Raw genomic sequence first — 23,207 nt, 5'->3', positions numbered from 1 at the left:
AAATCATCTCTTAATTGTTCATATTAACTTTAATCAGGCATAGTTGATATGCAGTGGCCTTAACACAGCTGAAGTGAACAAGTGAAAGACGCTGACACACCGTCCCCTGTCTGCGATATGGAGGAAATCGATTTCCCTCAATGTTGACACTTCTCCTTCTAAAATTCCTCCTTCTTTCTCCTTCCCTCTCCCTCCCTTTAGCCAGGCACCTGCTAACATAGTTTATGTTACTTCAGTTTTCACTCTCTAGAATTTGTAACAGTGCAATCACGTAGCAAGTTCTTTTTGCCTATTTTACTCACAGCACACACTGTGGACGCGGCCACGCTGCAGTGAGCATGACACAGTCATTGCTGTCAATGATGTAGTGTCCTGATGCATCATTTGCAAAAAAGACTTGGTTTTTAAGCTACTCGTTAATGTTGGCATTCTTTCCAATTCCTTGCTATTATGGATAAAGCTTCTCTTCACCTGGGAGAAGGAGGCAGCTGAGAAAACAGCTCTTCTTCTTTTTACATCAACAACAGTAACAGCAACATCATCATCATTCACATCAACACACCTGCATGAGCCACACATTAGCACATTTTATTTAATATTTCAGGTAATGAAAGTTATATGACTAAGAACAAACCTGAAATCTGCAGAGAGACCAGTACTTGCAGAACTTTTATACCACTGGTGGGACTGCAAATGGATGCAACCTCTGTGGAAAAGAATTTGCAGATACCTCAAAGAGCTAAAAATGGAAATACCATTAGATCCACCAATAGCACTATTAGGCATCTACCCAAAAGAGCAAAAGACATTCTATAATAAAGACATCTGCACCCGAATGTTTATGGCAGCGGAATTCAGTATTGCAAGGATGTGGAAACAACCCAAGTGTCCGTCAATTCATGAGGGCATCGTTCAAATTTGGTATATGTATACAGGGGAATATTACTCAATTATAAGATACCTAGCACCTCTTCTATTTTCCTAGATTCAGCTTGAGCCCATTATCCACAGGGAGGTATCACAAGATCAGAGGAACAGCCTCCACATGTACTTGCCATGAAATTGGCACTAACTGATCAACACTATGGTGCTCACATGGTAGTAATATTTTCCAGGGATTAGGGGGTGAGGGGGGTAAACTCACAACTCATGGACAAGGTGAGCGTTGTATATCGCAAGGCCATGAGTGTAATCCTCGCTTGGGTGAGGCAAAGACATAAAATGTAGCCAAAACATTTCTACCATCATAGTATCCTGAAATAAAAAAAAAAAAAGAAAAGAAGAAGAACTGAAATATTCACACCATCCTTTCTGTCACTGAACATTGAAGGTGTCCAGAAGCCATGAGAGATCACATGGAGCTTCTAGAGAGGTCTGTACATTTTCACAGCAAGGACCACTTTGCATATGATCTGTGTATAGACACGGAAGAAAAGGCTTAAAGAATATAAAATGTGTGGCATGCGAATCTTTCCTCCCATTCTGTAGGCTGTAAGTTTGCTCTCCTGATAGTGTTCTTGCTGTGCAGAAGCTCTTTAATTTGATCAGGTCCCATTTACTTATTTTTGTTGTTGTTGTGATTGCCTTTGGGATCTGGAGGATGGACAGGCTTGAAGCTCTGACTCAGGTGGGAGGAAGGCAATTTATGTAGCCTAAAGATTTTTATGAAATAAAAAAAGATACGTGAAAAATTAAATAAAAAATAAAGAAAATTATACAATTTGCATAAAAGGAAATATACCTGGGTGGGTTTTTTTTGTACCATTACATTTAAACATTTTATTTTATTTTCATTGAAAAACAATGCATATATTTAACATGTGTTTTGATATATGTATACCTTGCATATTGATCAAATTAAGAAAATTATAATATTCCTCATCCAAAATATTTATCATTTTTATCGTTTCTTTTTCATTTCACAATATTATGGGGTACAAATTTTTTGGTTACATATAATGCCTTTGCCCCCCCCCGCCCCGAGACAGGACTGTAGGAGTGCCCTCCCCCCACACAGTGGGCTCAACATGCATTAGTTGTAAGTTCACCGCCCACATCTCCACCTGTCAGGCACCCATTGAGTATTACTACCATGTGAACACTGCACTGTTGATCAGTCAGCACAGATTTGATGGGGAGCACATGTGGTGCTTGTTTTTCCATTCTTGTGATACCTCACTTAGTAGAACAGACTCCAGCTCTATCCAGGATAATACAAGAGGTGCTAGATCACCATTGCATTTTGTGGCTGAGTAGAACTCCATGGTATACAGATGCCACATTTTATTACTCCAGTCGTATATTTTTGGGCACTTGTGTAAAATTTCATTTATTTTTGATTGACAATAATTATATATATTGAAGAGACGCAATAGGATGTCAATACTTGTGTACATTGTGGAATGATCAAATCAGCATAATTAGCATGTCCATCACTGCAAATATTTGTTATTTCGTTATAGTGAGAATATGTAAAATTCTGTGTTTCAGCTATTTTGAAATATACATTATTATTAACTTTATTAACTATGCTTATACTGTGCAATAGAACAGAGAGCAGTCTGTGAGTGACCCAATTAGAAATCCAAAATATACTAAAATAATATATGGTAAATATAAATATAATAAAATAATATATGGTAAATATAATGGGGTGTCGTCTGGGTTTTTGTCCTCTTCAACAAAAGCTGTAAGTATCTTAGAGCAGAAATTCACTCGTTGACAGTATTGCATATCCTTAATACTGAAGCACAGATTACTATTAAAGCTAGGAATCCCATAAAAAGTTTTCACAAAGTCTCCCTATACCATTATGGTTTTTGCCATATATAATATGGACAAGGAGGAACACCTCACCCTAAACACTGTAAGGATTTCCTTGCCTAAATCACCACGGTGAGAGCACACATTGTTCCAAAATATTCTACTGAGGGCTTGGATGCTCTGGCCCACTGAGTAGTAAGTTAAAATTAAATCATTTCATTATGACTTACTCGTAGGTATGACAAAACAGGACCCTATGTATCATCTCCTTAAAATAGTAAGTACAGGCTGATGTGAGTTAAAATAAACTCTTCAAAGGAGAAACCCATCATGCAAGAGCAGTTTAGAACAGAGGAGATTATCCCAACTGCGTCTGCTGTGGCCGTCCCCACTTGCTGTGTTTCACTGGGAGAGAATGAAGCATCTCACGGTAGGTGACTGCAAACGTCATCTCGTGGCTCCACACGCTGTCACCGCACACATCTTACTGAAATCGCTGACTCCTGGCAATCAGCAACTGGGAAACATTTTTCTCTTGTAGATTTAGTTGCTATGCTCTGATAGGGGCATATTTTAACAGGATCCCAGCCACAGATTAGAGAATTTATTGAAAGAAAAACCTATAAATATCAGGAAATATAAAATAATCACGAATTATTTGAAACACATACTGTTGCCTTTAGCAAATAAACTAAGAAAATATGCATGTTGCTAACTGTAGATATGAACATTCAAAGCTGCGATATTGTGAAGAGAGGATTCCGCGCTGATTTGAGTTGTCCCTGCACGGATCACACTTTCCCACAATACACACATGCGGCCACACCCATCCACGCCATCCGTTCCTGCCGTGCGTCAGCTGTGCTGCTTCTGCACACACATGATCTCATCTAACAGGTCCGGGGTCGTGGCCGCTCCACAGTGTGGCTCTCTGCTCCTCTGCTCCAAATGTCATGATGTCGCATTCATAAAGCAACCTCTTTCAAGGCCTCAGGGGAGCCCCCTCAACTGATTTCCGTGCTCCTCACTTTGTTGCAGAATCGCCCAACATCAGATCCTTTCATCAGATGCCATTTCTCTAGGACAGACCCTGGTGCCCCTGCCCAAGCCCTTGCAGACTCAGCCAACAGAGTCTCCACGTCCTGTCTTCCCCAGCAGGACACCTGCCTTCTTTGCCATAATGTCCATATTCCTCACCCTCATGCTGAGTGACCCTTCACCTGTGGCCACCTCAGGGGCAGCCACCGCATCCTGCACCATGATATGTGCTCACCAACTCCTGAGCTTTGCAGCTCTCTTGGGCTTTACATAAATCAAGTGTGTTTTAGTGCTGTAGGAATTTTGAATTAAAATGCTATAAACAACAAAAATCAACAAAGTTACTCTAAAGGAGCAGTGGTCACACCTGTCCTGATGGCCCTGTCCCTTCTTCCACACTCCCTGATGTGCCCTGTGGTGTTAGCACCTTCCTGTCTGACCCTGTAGCTATTTCATAGGCAGGGACTGTACAAGGTGGCAAAGCCTGTCACATAGTTAGCTGTTTCCTACTTGCAATGAGGACACATTTGTGTCTAAAGGTACACATGGAACTAACTCAGAATGGAAATTTCTTCATAAGATGGATGTTGTGCATCATTTTCCACAAATATCTCCCATGATGAAGACTAATGTATGGAAGAAATCTTTTGTGAATCCCATGTGGGTTAGACACAAATCCTTGTTCAATACACGACACTTCTTTCTCCTTGATAGTGATGGGTATGACAATAAAAACAAGGAATGATTTTGCTCTCCACAGGAAGGAGGAGAACATAGGAGAGGGCAGTCAGGAGGAGCAGAGGGGGGAGGATGAGGAGGCTCTTGGATAAAGGGCCATCTCGGGCAGGCACAACACACAGCAGGGACTGGACTGCAGGGTGGGGTGTGATCATGTGGAGCCAAAGGACACCACTCACAAGGACCTGGATGTCACCCAGACTGCTCAGCACACTGAGGTTTCCATCTGCAGGTCTCTCCAATGCCACAGGTGTTGAAGGTGACTCTGTGAGAGTCTCAGTGGACACATCCCACTTTGACCAATCAATCTTGTTCTCACAGCTACTAATGGCTGCTTGCATTTCCAATGTGAGTCCATGCCCAGGTGACAGCAGGAGGGTCCCAGCAATGGTGGGTGACACAGCCCCATCAATCTCTCCCAGATGCCTCAGGAGCCACAGCCAGAGCCACATCTGAGCTCCAGGTAAAGGGTCTGAGCCCGAGGATTTAGACACAGAGACCACACCCTCCATTTTGTGTGGGACAAAGGAAAAGAGGAAGATGTGAAAACAGAACCAAGGGAGAAACAAAACAGACTTCCAAAAAAAAAAATTTTACTAAATCATTTCTGCATCTGAAATGTACAGTTTTAAATGAGGAGAGAATAACTTGACAGTGTTAGGTTTTATGAGACACTGACCCTGCCCAGGTCCCTACATGTCCCAACCTGAATCCCAAAGACTGTCCCACTCAGGGAGTCCCACTGAGGTCTGTGCGCTGAGTCTGGTTGGAAAATGCTCAGCAGGTTCCCCTGGGCTTCCTTCCTCAGGACTCTGACCCCTGTGGTAACAGCAGTGTCATTTCTGCCCACGTGACTGATGTTCCACCATGTGTCCAGGTGAGAGTGTGTTCATTTAGCACAAGAAGACGTTTCTAATTCAGACACTACAGTGACGAGCGCATAGCCAGGAAAGAATATAGGTCCCTGGTTGAAATTTCTAAAGAAGAGGCCCCAAACTCTGACAGGAAACAATCATTGTCCCCTGTCTTGACTCTGCTCCTTGTGTCCCGCGCGCCCCCTGGTGGCTCATGCGAACACCCGCAGGAGGTTTGTGTCTGGGCTCACACTGAAGTCACCTCACTGTGTCACTGGCACAGTAGTACAGGGCCGTGTCCTCGGCTCTCAGACTGTTCATTTGCAGAGACAGCGTGTTCTTGCTGTTGTCTCTGGAGACGGTGAATCTGCCCTTCACGGCATCTGCATAGTATTGCTTACTTCCATCATTCCATATATTTGCCACCCACTCCAGCCCCTTCCCTGGAGCCTGGCGGACCCAGTTCATCCAGTAGCTACTGAAGGTGAATCCGGAGGCTGCACAGGAGAGTCTCAGGGACCCCCCAGGCTGGACCAAGCCTCCCCCAGACTCCACCAGCTGCACCTCACACTGGACACCTGCAAACACAGACACAGACACATCCTGGTCACAAACTGCCACACACACCCCTGTTTCTCTCACTCACATCCCCTCCCACACGCAATATCTCTAGGTCTCCATGAATTACCTTGTAACAGAGCAACAAGGAAAACCCAGCGCAGCCCAGACTCCATGGTGAGTGTCTGTGTTCAGTCCTGATCACCGAATGGGGACACCTGGGAATGCCGGGGCTGGGGCTCCTGTCCCAGAGCTGCAGGGTGAGGGCTGGGCTGGTTTTCATCAGGAGAGGGAGTGCCCTATTTGCATGTCCACTGCTATATAGCAAGCTGTGACTGGGACAGCTGAGTGAGAGAAGGGTCCAGATCACAAATGAGTGTCTGGGGGAAGATGTTTTTATGCACTAGACTCTGATGGAGGCCCAGTTTTGAACACTGGAAATGAAAATGAAACTCAATCACAGTAGGAATGTTTCAGTGAAAGTTCAGGTAATGATCAAAAAGTAATTAAGTTTATGCGAAGGAAAGTTTGTTATTGAATATGCTCATCATGTGCTGTGACCCATGTCTGTAAACCCATCACTTTGGGAGGTCACAGTAGGAGGGTCATTTGAGGCCGAGAGTTTGAGGACAGCCTGGCTGGCATCCCAGTGAGACAATGTTTTATACATATATGTATCTCACCCGGCCACTGTGGGTGCACCTGTAGTCCCAGATACTTCAGTGGCTGAGGCTGTGGGATCACTTGTGCCCATTACTTTGAGGTTTCTGTGAGCTCTGACGATGACACTGTTCTGTAGCGTAGATAGATAACATGACCGTCTTTCCAAAAGAACAAAGAAAAAGAAGAAACAGAAAAAAAGAAAAGAAAATATTTATGTCAGTTTCCAGTAATTTTATGTGATAAAATGATCAGCCTCATCATTGTAGCATTTATGCCCATCAGGAACTCAAGTGTATGTGGGCGTGTGACAGAGTTCTAGTCATGGAGGCAGGAGAGAGTCTCTGTTGTGACCTTGCTGATCCTTCAGGGGAAATTTCAGAAAGGTGTCCTCTCCTCTTCCACCCTTGTCCTATCTGTGTGACCCTGAAAACACTCCCACCACGTCCACATAAGAGGGGACTGGGGGATAAAGGGGACGTTTTCTGCATATCAGTGTGAAACGTTGAGACAAGAAGCTCCTTCTGTGGATGAACTTTTGAAATTGGCAAAGATGGAGCCACTCACATCTGGCTTCTTGTTACATTAGGTTATGCTTTACCTCATTTAGTTATTTCATGTTGCCATTACTTTTTGGTAAAATAGCCAGATATGATGGTCTAGAGGCATTAAAATCAAAAGTACCTGATTTCCTAGTCAGGAGCCCCCGCTGAGGTGAACAGTGGCGTGTGGTTCATTGTGTGCTAGGACACGTGGCTGAAAGCTAAGTGTGCGCACAGAGCTATTTTGTCTGCATCAGCGAAAAGTTCTGTATATTCCTTGAATGAGATTCTCACTGAGACACTTGAGACAATATTATTTGTTGATCAATCACACTTCAGTAATCAAACTGGAAGTTATTAAGCAGTGATTCATGTTACGGAAGAAAACTTTCCTTTGGAAATGTCGTGCCCAACTGGAGGTAAAATCAGCCCGTGTGGCAGAAGTCATTGCCCTACTTAGTGCTTGCCAATTAGCCAAAATCTGGAATTAAATGCGTATGTTTTTAGAGTAGTACATGAACTTGGGATATTTTGCAAACAAAACGGTTTCTCAAAGGTTCTGGAAAACCTATCAAAATGAACAAAAAGCTAAGGAACTTGTAGATAGACTTCTAAATCCTAGAGATCCAGCTAAAGTAAACCGGAATCAAGAAGAAAAAAAAAAAATAGCATGGGGGTTAAACAAGTGTTCTAGGAGGTCATTGCCAAGAACAAGCAGCCTAAACCTAGTTTGTGATGCTGTCCAGGCTTGTGAGGCATCACCACTGCTCAGGTAACACACCGTCCACTCATGGGAAATATTTTCAAAATGTGGAAAATGTTGATCTAATTAGCATTATGAAATTTGAATGTCACAGTTTTAAGCAGATCTTCAACTCCTTCACCAGTGTACCATGAGCATTTGCTTACAGCATTGTGGTCCAGTCCCTCAGGGACACATCAGTTGGTACCCTATCACTTGGTAGCAACTGAAGAAACATTTAGATTTTACCCCAACTACTAGCATTTTCCCTATTGCATGTAAGAGTAAATAATTTTAAAAACAATTCATGCATTATAGATACTCCTATCACCACAGATTCAGGCTCTTTTTACTATGTCTTTTTAGCAGTCTCTCATCATGTTCAATCAGCACAGAGTGTGTGTTGGAGAAACATCAGGAAAATACTGGTCTTGAGCCATACTGGAACAAATATTATTAAGGACTTCAAGGGAAACCCAGCAGTGCAATTCCAGGGAGGAAACCCTCGGGTTCATGTTTCACAACGACAGCATCAGTTCAGAATTCTAGACATTTGGAAGGCTGCTGTGATAGAGAATGTCAAACTGAGCATCCTAGTAGAACCTGCAAAGCTTCTGGTATTTTGAAGCCCACAGTTGACCCAGAGCCTTCAGGATAAGCTGATGAGCTTGGACAGTGAAAAGCTTCCCCCCATGACATTGGACCAAGACCCTGTGTAACTCCTCCTCCTGCTCATCCTCATTACTACTATGATGTGTTCATACTAAAGAAATGTCATCTATTTTTCAGCAGACTTCATTGTTTTCCAAACATAATGGCCTTTGCCTGCTTTTCAAAACAAATTTTTTTAAAATATTTAATAGTTGTTGAGTGGAATAAGAAGTCAGTGTCTCCTAACTGATGTCTGTCCGCTGACATCTGAAGGCCCATCCTTCCTCTTCCCTGTTTGCCCCACTCATGGGAATCCTAGGAAGGAATCACAGGTGCTTTCTCACCAGATGGCTGTCACAGGCCCAACCCCACCAGACCATCCCTGCCCCCCCAAGGGAACTGTTGTGAAAACCTGAGCCAGTCTCCCTTCCTGCCCTAAAAAGCCACTTGGGACTGTCTTGAGAGGCCTGCCCTGCTCCGCAGACACCTCAGTAGTGGAGAGACTCACCCTTCCCGTGTTCACTCAGTGTGTGTGTGTGTGTGTGTGTGTGTGTGCATCTGTGCCTGCCTGTGTGTGCAGGTGTCTAACACCATCAGAGTCAACATCGACACTAAATATCGGTGGGTCCCTCTGCCCTTGAATTCTGTGAGATATAATCGATGTTGTGAGCCTCGTGCTGGGACACGGAGCTCCACAGGGACTTCCTGCTCTTGCTTAGGACGCTGACTCCGTCTGCCCCTGACGTCCACTAGGCACTTTGTCCTGCTTGCTGTCTAGAAGGAACGTTTATTTCTGTGTGCTGTGCTGCATTGTGTTGTCCAAGAAAAAAATGTTTTGTTGATTTTCGGGCTTGTGGAGAAGTGTTGATAATTAATGTCCATTTGGGGAGAGGAGAAAGTGCCTGGAAGGCACTGTCTGCCTTTTGAGCAGGTGACAATATTTTCTCTCCTTACCACAAACATATCTAACTCAGAGACTGCAGAGGGTAACACAGAATCGTGAATTCAGAGAAGTTCCCCAGAGGAAACCACGACCCTGAGAGGAAGCCACGACCCTGAGAGGAAACCAGCCCTTACCCTCCACCTGCACCTGTCCTGGGCTGACTCTGCTCCTTGTGTCTTGGGCGCCCCCTGGTCGCCCCGCGATACCCCCGCAGGAGGTTTGTGTCTGGGCTCACACTGATGTCCCCTCACTGTGTCACTGGCACAGTAGTACAGGGCTGTGTCCTCGGCTCTCAGACTGTTCATTTGCAGAGAGACAGTGCTTTTGGAATCATCCCGTGAGATGGTGAATCTGCCTTTCACAGACGCAGCGTATTCTGTCGTGTAACTATTAGCTTTGTTTCTAACTAGAGCAACCCACTCCAGTCCCTTCCCTGGAGCCTGGCGGAGCCAGTGCATGTAGTAGCTGCTGAAGGTGAATCCGGAGGCTGCACAGGAGAGTCTCAGGGACCCCCCAGGCTGGACCAAGCCTCCCCCAGACTCCACCAGCTGCACCTCACACTGGACACCTGCAAACACAGACACAGCCTGGTCAGAAACTGCCACACACACCCCCGTTTCTCTCACTCACGTGCACTTACACACCCAATATCTCTAGTTCTCCATGAATTACCTTGTAACAGAGCCACAAGGAAAACCCAGGTGAGCCCAGACTCCATGGTGAGTGTCTGTGTTCAGTCCTGATCACTGAATGGGGACACCTGGGAATGCCGGGGCTGGGGCTCCTGTCCCAGAGCTGCAGGGTGAGGGCTGGGCTGGTTTTCATCAGCAGAGGGAGGGCACTATTTGCATGTCCCCTGCTATATAGCAAGCCCTGAGTGGGGACATCTGCGGAGAAGGCAGGGCCCAGGGAAGAGGTGAGCATCCTGGAGGAGTTCATAGGTCATGATATTTCACAGATGAAACTACAAAGAGAAGGATGGTGCAGTTTTGCAATGTGTGCAAGAGGAAGCACATGTATAGTGAGAGCTACCTGCAGTATCTGTACCTGAGCTCCCCGACACTAGATCCACTGCTCGTATGAACCAACCCCAGCACGAGTGTGGACATGCATAATGGGGTCTCCAGTATCCCCTTTCACTAATGAGAACATAATGGGATTTTGCTGCATTCTAGTGTTACAACTTCAAGGTTGCAATGAACTTTGGGCCACAGAATCCACCCTGCCCTTGATGCTGTTGTGCATTAACTGTGACATGAGTCTCACTCAGCTGAGGGGATTCAGGTTCACACAAATTGTCAAATGCAACTGTGCTTCCTCTGTGCTGGGCCCAGGGCACATGAGTGGGGCCAAGAAGGATCCACTGAAGTTTGTCCTGACATTTCCCTCTTGCCAGGTGGGTCCACACTGGCCCCGGTTCAGTCTATGGGGCTGACACATCCTTGGGACAGTAGCCAGCCATGATCTTTGTGGAAGTCACGACGTGAGTGTTAGTGCCCAGACTCCACTGTCCATGGCTGCAGGTGGCCCTGTAGTCCTACTTGTCATTCACTAGTGTCCCCTACCACCTCCACTCTGGAACCTTCTAACACATGGCAGCACTTTGCAGTGAGGGTTGCTGCATGTTGTTCCCTGATGGAGTGACTCAGGGCTGAGAACTGCAGAGCCATTGTCCTAGGTCCCTCAGCCACCCCCAGGCATGTGGTTGATGCACTCAACCTCCTCAGTGTGGGATGCAGTGGAGAAACCACAGAATCTGCCTAGGCCTGAGGGATGGCCCTGCCTCCATGGGTACACGAGCTTAGCCTCCAAAGCAGAGTTAGTGTCTATCAGTGGGAGGAGGCCTTTCATTATTGGCTGGTCCACAGTCAAGGGGACCCCAATTGAATGGCCTCAGACCAGGTCTCAGATTCAGGGGAGCACACTGTTCCCCCAATAGGTGTGATCCTTCCTGGGAAGCAGAACTTCGAATCAATCACAGCCTAACATTGGGGCAATAAAAAGAAAGATTTCTCAAGTTGTCACCATGGTGTGTGGATAGGAATGAATCTCGCCCCTACCACTGTTTAGCAGACCCAGGTGCCACAGCACTCTGTAGGGCCCGGCACATGCTGCTTTCGTTGTGACCAAGGAATCCCTGCAAGGGACCCTGGTGTAGATCAATCAAGACCCATATGTTAACTTTTCTTGTTGCTGTGATTACCATTGTGGTCTTAATAATCTTGTGGCACATTCTTGTATGTAGAAGAGTTTTCCAACATTTTCTTATATAATTGTTCTGCTCTCCACTCACAAAAATTAATTCATGGCAGATAGCAGACGTGACCCACACCGTAATTTACCTCCCCCAGCCAGTACGGTAGAGGATCTGACACAGGACTGGTCCCCAGTCCCCTGTGTGAGGGCTGGTGCAGGGACTGGAGCGAAGCCTGTGTGGGAGGTGGCCCTGCATGTGGGCACCACTGAGAGTGTCCCGATGACACCTGTGCTCGGACCTGGGCCACCTGTAGAACATTTCTTGTTCAATCTTAAAGGGCCATGTGACATTTGGGTGTGTGTTACCAGGTAATCAAATTCATCCTCTTGGTTCTTTCTCCCTGCAGGCAGCACCTGTGACTAGCATGTGGGTTATGCATGAGTGTGTTGTCCGGGCCTTGGCGAGAAGCCCTCTGCATTTTGTCCCGGCCTCTGCAGAGTGCACTCCCTGTGCCATCACACTGACACTCACGTGCCTGGGATTAGCCAGTGGACAACAGTCGCCCTCTGCGACCAGCGACTCCAGCGCTGCCCGAATGGTCCATGAATTAAGTGGCCTCAGTGGCAGGGCTAGGTGACATGCATCACCCAACTTCATGTGCTTTCTCCCCCCAAGGCAGACTGAGGTCCTCCCTCTGCCTAATCTGAAGTCTGCGAGCAAAAGAGCCGAGCAGTGATCTCAACATGGCTCCTGAACTGAGTCACGGAATCACTTGATGGCAAATTCCCTAAGAACTCTGAGTCTGGAAGGTGCAGCAACTCACCTTGCCTGGATCCAGTGCACGTGTGTGTCTTTCCAAACGCAAGGCCTCGCCCAGGACCACTAGCTGTGTGATTACCGTGTACCCAGTTCTATTATTGGGGGCAGCCTAACATTTCCTGGGGCCAAGGGCTGCATTTCTCAGTAAAAGACACCCAGCATGGGGTTCACTGGAAGGAGAACCTATATCTACCCTATAAGTATCACTGTAAAAATTCAGTCTGAGTTGCATTTCTGTGGGAACAGATGTAACTTTCCGGGCACCCTGCCTTATCTATCTTCATACATCTTTACTTTATAAATCATATCTTTGGCTCTGTGTATTATTTTTATTTCTCTTTCCTACGATTATTTCATCCTTTGTGACAACCCCTGTCTGAGGGACCTGAAATTTTGCGGGGATCTTAGCTAACTCCCTGCAGAAAAAGGAAAAGAAAATATTTATGTCAGTTTCCAGTAATTTTATGTGATAAAATGGTCGGCCTCATCATTGCAGCATTTATGCCCATCAGGAACTTGTGTGCACTTGGGCGTGTGACAGAGTTCTAGTCACGGAGGCAGGAGAGAGTCTCTGTTGTGACCTTGCTGATCCTTCAGAGCAAACTTCAGAAAGGTGTCTTCTCCTCTTCCACCCTTTTCCTATCTGTGGGACCCTGAAAACACTCTCACCACGTTCACACAATAGGGGACTGGAGGATGAAGCAGATGTTTTCTGCATATCAGTGTGAAATGTTGAGACAAGAAGCTCCTTGTGTGGATGAACTTTTGAAATTGGCAAAGATGGAGCCACTCACATCCTGGCTTCTTGTTTCATTAGGTTATGATTTTCCTTATTATTTAGTTATTTCATGTTGCCATTACTTTTTGCTAAAATAGCCAGATATCATGGTCTACAGGCATTAAAATCAAAAGCACCTGATATCCAATCAGGAGCCCCCACTGAGGTGAACAGTGGCGTGAGGTTCATTGTGTGCTAGGACACGTGGCTGAAAGCTAAGTGTGGGCACAGAGCTATTTTTTCTGCATCAGTGAAAAAGTTCTGTATATTCCTTGGATGAGATTCTCATTAAGAGACTTCAGACAATAGTATTTGTTGATCAATCACACTTCAATAATAAACCTGGAAGTTACTAAGCAGTGATTCATATTACTGAAGAAAACTTCCCATTAGAATGTTGTGCTCAACTGGAGGTAAAATCAGCCCATGTGGGAGAAGTCATTACTTTTCTTGGTGCTTGTCAATTAGCCAAAATCCAGGATTAAATGCATATGTTTTTAAAATAGTACATGAACTTGGGATATTTTGCAAACAAAAGGTTTTCTCAAAAGTTCTGGTAAACCTATCAAAATGAACAAAAGACTAAGGAACTTCTAGATAGACTTCTAAATCCTAGAGATCCAACTAAAGTAAATAGGAATCATACAAAAAGATAACATCGGGGTTAAACAAGTGTTGTATGAGGACATTACCAAGAACAAGCAGCCTAAACCTAGTGTACGATGGTGTCTAACCTTGTGAGGCATCACCACTGCTCACGTAACACACCGTCCACTTATTGGAAATATTTTGTAAATGTTGAAAATGTTTATCCAATTAGCATTATGAAATTTGAATGTCACAATTTTAAGCAATTCTTGAACTCCCTTCGGCATTCTACCATGAGCACTTGCTTACAGCATTGTGGTCCAGTCCCTCAAGGACACATCAGTTGTAACTCATTCACTTGGTAGCAACTGAACAAACATTTAGATTTTATGAAAATTGCTAGCATTTTCTCTATTGCATGTGAGAGTAAATAATTTTGAAAGCAATTCATGCATTATAGACACTCCTATCACCACAGATTCAGGGTCCTTTTACTACATCTTTTTAGCAGTCTCTCATCATGTTCAACCAGCACAGAGTGTGTGTTGGAGAAACATCAGGAAAATACTGGTCTTGAGCCATACTGGAACAAATATTATTAAGGACTTCAAGGGAAACACAACAGTGCAATTCCAGGGAGGAAACCCTCGGGTTCATGTTTCACAACGACAGCATCAGTTCAGAATTCTAGACATTTGGAAGGCTACTGTGGTAGAGAGTGTCAAACTGAGCATCCTTGTAGAACCTGTGAATCTTCTGGTAATTTGAAGCCCACAGCTGACCCTCGGCCTTCAGGATAAGCTGATGATCTTAGACAGTGAAAAGCTTCCCCATGACATTGGACCAAGACCCGGTATAACCCCTCCTCCTACTAATCCTCATTAGTACCATGGTTTGTACTAATGAAATGTCTTCTTTTTTCCTGCTGACCTCATTGTTTTCGACCCGTAATGGCCTTTTCTTGCTTTTCAAAAAAATTTTTTTTTTTTTTTTTAGGCAGAGTCTCACTTTGTTGCCCAGGCTAGAGTGAGTGCCGTGGCATCAGCTTAGCTCACAGAAACCTCAGACTCCTCGGCTTAAGCGATCCTACTGCCTCAGCCTCCCTAGTAGCTGGGACTACAGGCATGCGCCACTATGCCCGGCTAATTTTTCTATATATATTTTTAGTTTTCCGTATAATTTCTTTCTATTTTTAGTAGAGATGGGGTCTCGCTCTTGCTCAGGCTGGTCTTGAACTCCTGACCTTGAGCGATCCACCCGCCTCGGCCTCCCAGAGTGCTAGGATTACAGGCGAGAGCCACCACGCCTGGCCTCAAAAAAAATTTTTTAAATATTTCCTAGTTATTGGGTGGAATAAGAAGTCGGAGTCTCTTAGCTGGTGTCTGTCCGCTGACACCTGAAGGCCCATCTTTTGTCTTCCCTGTTTGTCCCACTCATGGGAATCCTAGGAAGGAATCACAGGTGCTGTCTCACCAGACGGTTGTCGGAGGCCCAAACCCCAGCAGACCCTTCCTGGGAGTGAGAGCCCCCTCCCTTTCCACCAGGGAACTGTTGTGAAAACCTGAGCCAGTCTCCCCTCTTGTCCTACGAAGTCACTTGGGACTGTCTTGAGAGGCCTGCCCTGCTCCGCAGACACCTCAGTAGTGGAGAGACTCACCCTTCCCGTGTTCACTTAATGTGTCTGTGTGTGTATGCTTTGTGTGTAGGCGTCTAACACCATCAGAATCAACATCTGCACTAAATGTTGGTGGGGTCGCTCTGCCCTTGAATTGTGTCCGATATAATCCATGTTTTGAGCCTCATGCTGGGACACTGAGCACCACAGGGTCTCCCTGCTCTTGCTTAGGACGCTGACTCCGTCTGCCCCTGATGTCCCTCAGACGTATTCGGAAGGGTAGATAATTAATGTACATTTGGGGACAGGACAAAGTGACTGGAACACAACTTCTGACTTTTGTGCAGATGACAATATTTTCTCTCATTACCACAAACATATCTAACTCAGAGACTGCAGAGGGAAACACAGAATCGTGAATTCAGAGAAGTTCCCGAGAGGAAACCGTTTTCTGGAGAGGAAGCCACGACCCTGAGAGGAAACCAGCCCTTACCCTCCACCTGCAGCTGCCCTGGGCTGACTCTGCTCCTGTGTCTTGGGCGCCCCCTGGTGGCCCCGCGCTGCCCCCACAGGAGGTTTGTGTCTGGGCTCACACTGATGTCCCCTCACTGTGTCACTTGCACAGTAGTACAGGGCCGTGTCCTCGGCTCTCAGACTGTTCATTTGCAGAGACAGCGTGTTCTTGCTGTTGTCTCTGGAGATGGTGAACCGGCCCTTCACGGCGTCTGCGTAGTATGTGCCACCATCACTATCAATGTCTGCCACCCACTCCAGCCCCTTCCCTGGAGCCTGGCGGACCCAGTCCATATCGTAGTCACTGAAGGTGAATCCGGAGGCTACACAGGAGAGTCTCAGGGACCCCCCAGGCTGGACCAAGCCGCCCCCAGACTCCACCAGCTGCACCTCACACTGGACACCTGCAAACACAGACACAGCCTGGTCAGAAACTGCCACACACACCCCTGTTTCTCTCACTCACATCCACTCCCACACCCAATATCTCCAGTTCTCCCTGAATTACCTTGTAACAGAGCCACAAGGAAAACCCAGGTCAGCCCAGACTCCATGGTGAGTGTCTGTGTTCACTCCTGATCACCAAATGGGGACACCTGGGAATGGCGGGGCTGGGGCTCCTGTCCCAGAGCTGCAGGATGAGGGCTGGGCTGGTTTTCATCAGCAGAGGGAGGGCCCTATTTGCATGTCCCCTGCTATATAGCAAGTGCCGGGGTGGGACAGCTGAGGGAGGACAAGGCCCAGAGAAAAACTGCGTGACTGTACTGTGATAAATAATTAACTCCTCTTCACTTATCTAATTTACAAACACACTTAAGCCATGTGCTGTAGGTGTCGGTGTTTCATGTATTTTACAGACATAAACGAAACCCTAGATGCATATAGAGCTTGTCTGGCATGTCCAGGAGCACATACCCGGGAAGATTTAGGCTCAGTGTCTGGGCCTATAATCCCATCCCTGGAACCCACTGCAGACCAGGGCTGGACAAGCCTAGGGTGCTTTCTGGCCCCTTGACTCTGTAATGAGAATATAAAGCAAATTTATGCCTTCCTGGTTTTACTTAAATAATATGTGCCAAATATTGGGAACACACAGGGTCAAAGCAGAAGCATTTTCATGTACTTAATGTTTCACTCATTTTTACCTATTTGTCCATCACTCCTTCCCTAACAAATCATCTATTTAACTGTTCATATTTAGTGATGTATAGTTGATGTACAGTTTCATTAACATATTTTAACTGTGCAAATTAAAAGTATTAAAGCCATCATCACCCTGTCTGTGATATTGAAGAAATCGGTTTCCCTCAATATTTACACTTAGTTATTTATTATTTTTGGAGACAGAGTCTTGTTCTGTTGCCCAGCCTAGAGTGCCGTGGCACCAGCCTGGCTCACAGCAACCTCATACTGCTGGGCTTAAGCAATCCTTCTGCCTCAGCCTCCCGTGTCGCTGGGACTACAGGCATGCGCCACCATGCCCAGCTAACATTTTTATATATATAATTTTTAGTTGTTGAGCTAATTTCTTTCTATTTTTTTTTTTCTTAGTAGAGACAGTGTCTAGCTCTTGCTCAGGCTGGTCTAGAACTCCTGACCTTGAGTGACCCTCCTCACTTGGCCTCCCAGAGTGCGAGTATTAAAGGCGTGAGCCACTGCACCTGGCCTCAAAGTTTACACTTGTCCTTCAAAAATTCCTCCTCCTTTCTCCTTCCCTCTCCCTCCCTTTACTCAGGCAAGTGCTAATATAGTTTATGTTACTTCAGTTTTCACTCTCTAGAATTTATGAGTGGAATCACGTAGCAGGTGCTTTTTGCTTCTTTGCTCACAGCACACACTGTGGACGTGGCCACGCTGCAGTGAGCATGACACAGCCATTGCTGTCAATGATGTAGTGTCCTAACGCATCATTTGCAAAAAATGCTTATTTAATTAAACTACTGGTTAATAGTTTGATCGTTTCCAATTTCTTGACATTTAGGATAAAGCTTATCCTCACCTGGGAGAAGTAGACAGCTGAGAAAAAGCTCTTCTTCTTACATCAGCCACAACAATAGCAACATCATCGTCATCTATAAAGCATGACTGCGGAAGCTCTAGAGTAGCAAATTTTATTTAATATTTCAAAGAGCAGAAGCTATATGACCAACAGCAAACCTGCAATCTGCGGAGAGACCAGGACTTGCAGGGAGAAACAGGACCAGAGCATTAGCTTATTAGGCACAGCCCACCAGGCGGCATGTGGGCTGGGACAAGACGACACTGGACATAGGCACTGGATCGCGGGAAGCTGGACTTGCTAAAGGGATTGCAGTTTAAATTTTCCAGGGCGAAACAAACCCCCAGCACATACAGAATCATCTCTGCAGAGAAGTGTTTGCTCCTGAATGACCCACACAGCGTAGGAAACACAAAACCCTTTCATGGCACAAGGGTGTGGATTGCGGGTGGCTGATTGCATACTCCAAATATTGTACTGAAAGTTTATGGAGAGCAGAAAAGTGAAAAAAATTAAGGCTTTAGTTTGCATTGAATTCAGGTCCTGAGTCATCCCATTTCAGATGAACGAGACCTGGGCATTACAAGGAGAAAACCTGGACTCCTGAGTAAGAAGAGTGACAGGCAGAGACAGGAAACCCCAGGATCTGAAAGGAAACCTCAGTTTCCCTCTGCACCTGGTCCAGAGCTCTGTGCTCAGGGTGTCCCGGGCGCCCCCTGGCGGCCACGAGCGCCCCTGCAGGGAGGTCTGTGTCTGGGCTCACACTGATGTCCCCTCACTGTGTGTCCACAGTGAATCCGGCCCTGTCCTTCGTGGACACAGAGCTCAGCTGCAGGGACAACTGGTTCTTGGACATTGATCAGGACGTGGCAACTCAGCTCTGGAGGGACAGGTTGTAATTTGTGCTCCCTACGTAGCATATGTCCCTGACGCAGTCCCATGCCTTGCCCCAGGGCTGGCAGATGCAGCTCCAGCAGTAACCACAGCGTGTGATGAACAGTCCAGAGATGTCCCAGATCAGGGAGAGTGTCTGAGATGGCTTCACCAGCCCTGAGCCCGACTCCTGCAGCTGCACCTTGGAAGCGACACCTTAGGACACGGAGCCTCGGTCCTTGCCAGCCACGTGCAGCAGTGGCCATCACACCTGGTGCACGTCTGACCTCTGAGACGCCTTGTGCAGCTGGCAGCAGGCCAAGGAGAGGACACAACAATCTCGTTTTCTTCCAGACCACAGCGTCGCCTTCCCCAGACACCCCGGCCTGTCTAAGGAGGGCGTCGGGACCTTACACAGCCCATTAGCAGATCTATTCTGTCCTGGAGACTGAGGAGAAATCTTCCCATGGGGAAGCCTCGTACTCACGCAGGGAAGGGACTGAGATCTGGCTTGTTTCGGTCCTTCCTGCTTTCTCTCCCTGAACCTCCCATGTACTGCGGTTCCCGTCTCCCCTGAGAGATTGTTACGTTACCGCTGTTATGTGAGAGCCTGACCTGCCCTTCCCTCCATCCAAAAGGAGGTGACTGCAGAGGATGTTGCGTGGGGAAGGCCAGCTAGGCTGAATGGCGTCTGCTTCCAGCCCATACCTGAACCCTCCTTCTCTTATGTAGATCCGGACACAGCCGGGTCCCTCCCCACAACGTCTCCAGGAGTTTCCCCAGGCCTTTTTCTTCTTCCACACTCAGCGTGTCCTGGACACGCCACAGGCCTTCCCTGAGGTCTGTGGCCAGGCCCAGCCCTGCGAAGGGATTCCATCCCTCAGAGGGCACTAGGGAGGACGTCACTTGGAGAAGCTGGATGTTGTGTCCCCGAAAGGGCAGGACCTCAGCTGTGCAGCTCTGCCCAGAACAGGGCTCGGAGAATCTGCCCACATGGAAACAAGTGGCAGAAAACACTGGAAGAATATGATGTGAGTCAAGTTATGGGCATTTCCTTGGAATAGTGGAGCCGATTCCCAGGGATTCGGAACGGAGTGTGCTCAGGCAGGGTCTGCGGCTGAAGAGGAACACAAGACCAGACCAGAAGTGGTCACCACGCAGCCTGCAGAAGATCGGGGGATGGGGCAGGGATCAACTCCTGATACAACTCAGGAGTTTACAAAGTTTCTGATGTAACAACTTTCCCGATTTTATTGCATTTCACCAGTGACGTTAAATGGGAAATTTCAGACCTGTATTGACAACAGAAATAGAATGTGAAGTCGCCTCTCTGCCTGTTCTAAAACAGCCACAGGACATGCTCAAATGCTGTCAAAGAAAAATGATGCAGGATGCGGAGCCCGTGGCCTGCAGACCGCAGAGCAGGGCGGCCCCCCCTCTCCAGGGCCTGTCCTGGAAGCAGCCGCGGATGCCGTGAGCAGAAGAGACAGCGGAACAAAAGATGGCACAGCAGTGACCAAGAACATTGACAGCAGTAGGTCCCTTCGTGTCCCATCAGCGAGAAGGCTCTGAAGAGAAGAAGTGCCCCATCCCCTCCCTACCTGGAAGTGTTCAGGGTGCGTGAACGGTGACAAGGCCGACACCCGTCAGTACCCGGGGACACCTTGCTGCTCTGTCAGGGAAACCCTGCTCACTGGGGCTCCAATGTATTGGGTGTCAAGAGTGACACAGATTTTCCCAAACTCTCAGCTATTCCTTGTAATACATGAGCCTCAGCCGAATAACGTTCTTTGCTACTTTTAAATAAGGCACTTTCAAGTTAAAGAGACTTTACCAAAGTGATTATAATGTCCCATGCACAGCAGATACTTCTGTAATCTTGATCAAACGTATCTATCTGGTTTGTACCGTTGACTATTCTATGATATTGGATGATAAACCCAGAAAATACCTGTATATCTTATTTTATATTGAGCAGGCTAAAATTTCCATAGACGTGATATAAAGGTTTGCACAAAAGTTATTGAAGTTCCAATACACTCTAATAGATGAAAGTGATCCACTACCCAACTTCCCTAACTTACTTAAAGCCAAAAGCAAAGGAAGGTCTCAAACCTACACCTGAATGTTCTCGACACCTGACAACAGCCAACTGAATTGTTGTCCCTCACTGTCTCCTAATTCCTAATCGCAATACCCTCCTGCCACCAATGCCCTGATGCCACTGTGTTGGGGGAGAGAGTCCGTGCCCTGCCCTCCTCAGCGGGCGCTAGGATGGGGCAGGCAGTCATGAGGGCCACCCCTGAGGGGACAGCAACACAGGCGGGCGGGGATGCCTCGGGGGTTCTCCCTGCTCCGCAGAGGACACGAGAGGCGCCTTCACCTCTGAGGAGGGCAAAGGCCAGCACAGCACGCGGGACCCACTGCGGGCCTTCCCGAGGGCAGGCTCGGTTCCTGACCCACTGTCCGCTTCCACCCTCCCTAGAGCGGCCTCTTTTCCCAGGCACCATCGTTTGCCTCCCTTGGAATTCCACAAATGAGTCGGCAAGTTATGGCACCAGAGTAATAGATGCATGTCTGTATCAATTGGCCAGAACCCACAGAAGGGACGGCACCAACGGCGAAACCAAATTCAAGCTGTGGATTTTGGGTAATGACGACGTGTCAACGTAGGTTCGTCCATTGCAACCTGTTCATGAACCTGTCACAGTGTGCCACACCGAGGAAGTTCGCGCTTGCGCAGACCGCGAGTAAACGGGATCTCTCTGGACCTTCTCACGATGGTACTGTGAACTTAAAACCACCGTAAAATAAATTTCACTAAAAAGAAATAAGAAAGACATTTTGGGAGACATTTTGGCCATTTCTTATGTGTTAAAAGGCATGTACCTTTTGATTTAGAATTCTTACTCCAATTTATTTACCCAACTGATGTGAAAACTCATGTTCACATTAATAACTTAATGGAAATGCTTGTACTGGCTTTATTAGCTTGAGTCTTCCGTGATTCTCTAAGCTCTGTTGATACGGTGACAACTGAATGACATCTTTGCAATGTAATTAGACTGCATACACGTGTCACATATGCCTTTTCCTCAACTAACTAACCCATATTGGGAAACATTTGAACCTAATGTCCCTCATCACTTTCTCATCCCCAGCACAGCTGCATCTCCCTCAGGGTTTCCGACCCCTCAGGATGTGGGTTGTCACACTGTGTCTCTCGCACAGTAATACACGGCCGTGTCCTCGGGTCTCAGACTGCTCAGCTCCATGAAGGCTGTGTTTGTGGATGTGGTCCCGGTCATGCTGACTCGGCCCTGAAACTTCTGCGCGTAGTTTGTGGAACCATCTTCAGGGTCAAAACGTCCCATCCACTCCAGCCCTTGTCCAGGGGTCTGTCGCACCCAGTGCATGTAGTAGCTGGTGAAGGTGTATCCAGAAGCCTTGCAGGACACCTTCACGGAGGCCCCAGGTGGCCTCACCTCAGCCCCCGACTGCACCAGCTGGACCTGGGAGCGGGCGCCTGTGCAGAGGAGACAGGACTGGGTGAGACCCCCTGGCTGGGTCCGGGCCCCTCCTCACCCTGGGACTGGGGAGCCCCTCACCTGTCACTGCGGCCACCAGGAAGAGGATCCTCCAGGTCCAGTCCATGGTGAGTAGCTGAGCTGCCAGGGGCTTCTCCAGAGCAGGGACGTGGTGGTGGGGTGAGGCTCTCGGGGCGCAGGCATAGCTGTATGTACCCCAGCAGACCTCAGGCCATTTGCATATTCATGAGGCAGGACGTTTCATAGCCCTAGACCTTCCCCAGTGTGAGAAAGAGAACCGAGATGATGTGGGGGCCACACAACAGGGCGACGCTGAGGACAGGTGTCCCTGCAACCCCCTCGACTCCATGTGCACAGAGGTCCTCCCACTGAGGGACAAGCTGCCAAATACACGTTCCTCACTGTGAACCCACATGGGAAATGCACGGAGAGCCCTGGGACCATCTGTGCCATTTTATACCCAAAGGTCTTGTCCTTTGGATCCGTGAGTTCCCTGAAATTTTCTGCCCATTTGTATATAAAAATGTTCCCTTGCCCCCAGCTGCTTACTCTTAGCACATGCAGGAGGGCTAGAGACCCTTTGTAAATGTGGCTTTCATTAAAATATTGTGTTACCTAAACACAGCTGAGGAGAAATAACATGTCATATAAAATTCTTATTTTCGGTTTTTTAAAAAAGGAAGAGCCAGTCCCCAGGAGGAACCCCTCCCGGCCTCCTCTGAGCCTGCTGCTGGCGGCAGCCTGTGCTGGGTGCTCCTGAGCGCCCCCTGCAGCCCAGCGCCTCCGGC

The 23,207-nt window shown here is 47.2% G+C and overlaps 2 gene segments (V, D, J or C); both read right to left on the bottom strand.

The window, feature by feature from the left end:
* Positions 1–16,110: 16,110 nt before the first annotated feature.
* Positions 16,111–16,553, bottom strand: LOC138397141 (immunoglobulin heavy variable 3-23-like; the record flags this gene model as incomplete). The annotated part of the segment is given in 2 exon segments: positions 16,111–16,403; positions 16,508–16,553. Coding segments are annotated over 2 exon segments (339 nt in total), but the record flags the coding sequence as incomplete, so codon positions are not given.
* Positions 16,554–20,210: 3,657 nt separating this feature from the next.
* LOC138398885 (immunoglobulin heavy variable 1-46-like) lies at positions 20,211–22,576 on the bottom strand. The segment is given in 3 exon segments: positions 20,211–20,449; positions 22,092–22,397; positions 22,480–22,576. Coding segments are annotated over 3 exon segments (591 nt in total).
* Positions 22,577–23,207: the final 631 nt, after the last annotated feature.

The sequence above is a fragment of the Eulemur rufifrons genome, chromosome 2 (genome assembly GCF_041146395.1).
Source record: "Eulemur rufifrons isolate Redbay chromosome 2, OSU_ERuf_1, whole genome shotgun sequence".
Classification (NCBI taxonomy): Eukaryota; Metazoa; Chordata; class Mammalia; order Primates; family Lemuridae; genus Eulemur; species Eulemur rufifrons.
Note: the sequence above shows the minus strand (reverse complement) of the source record. Positions and strands in the feature narration are given on the sequence as shown.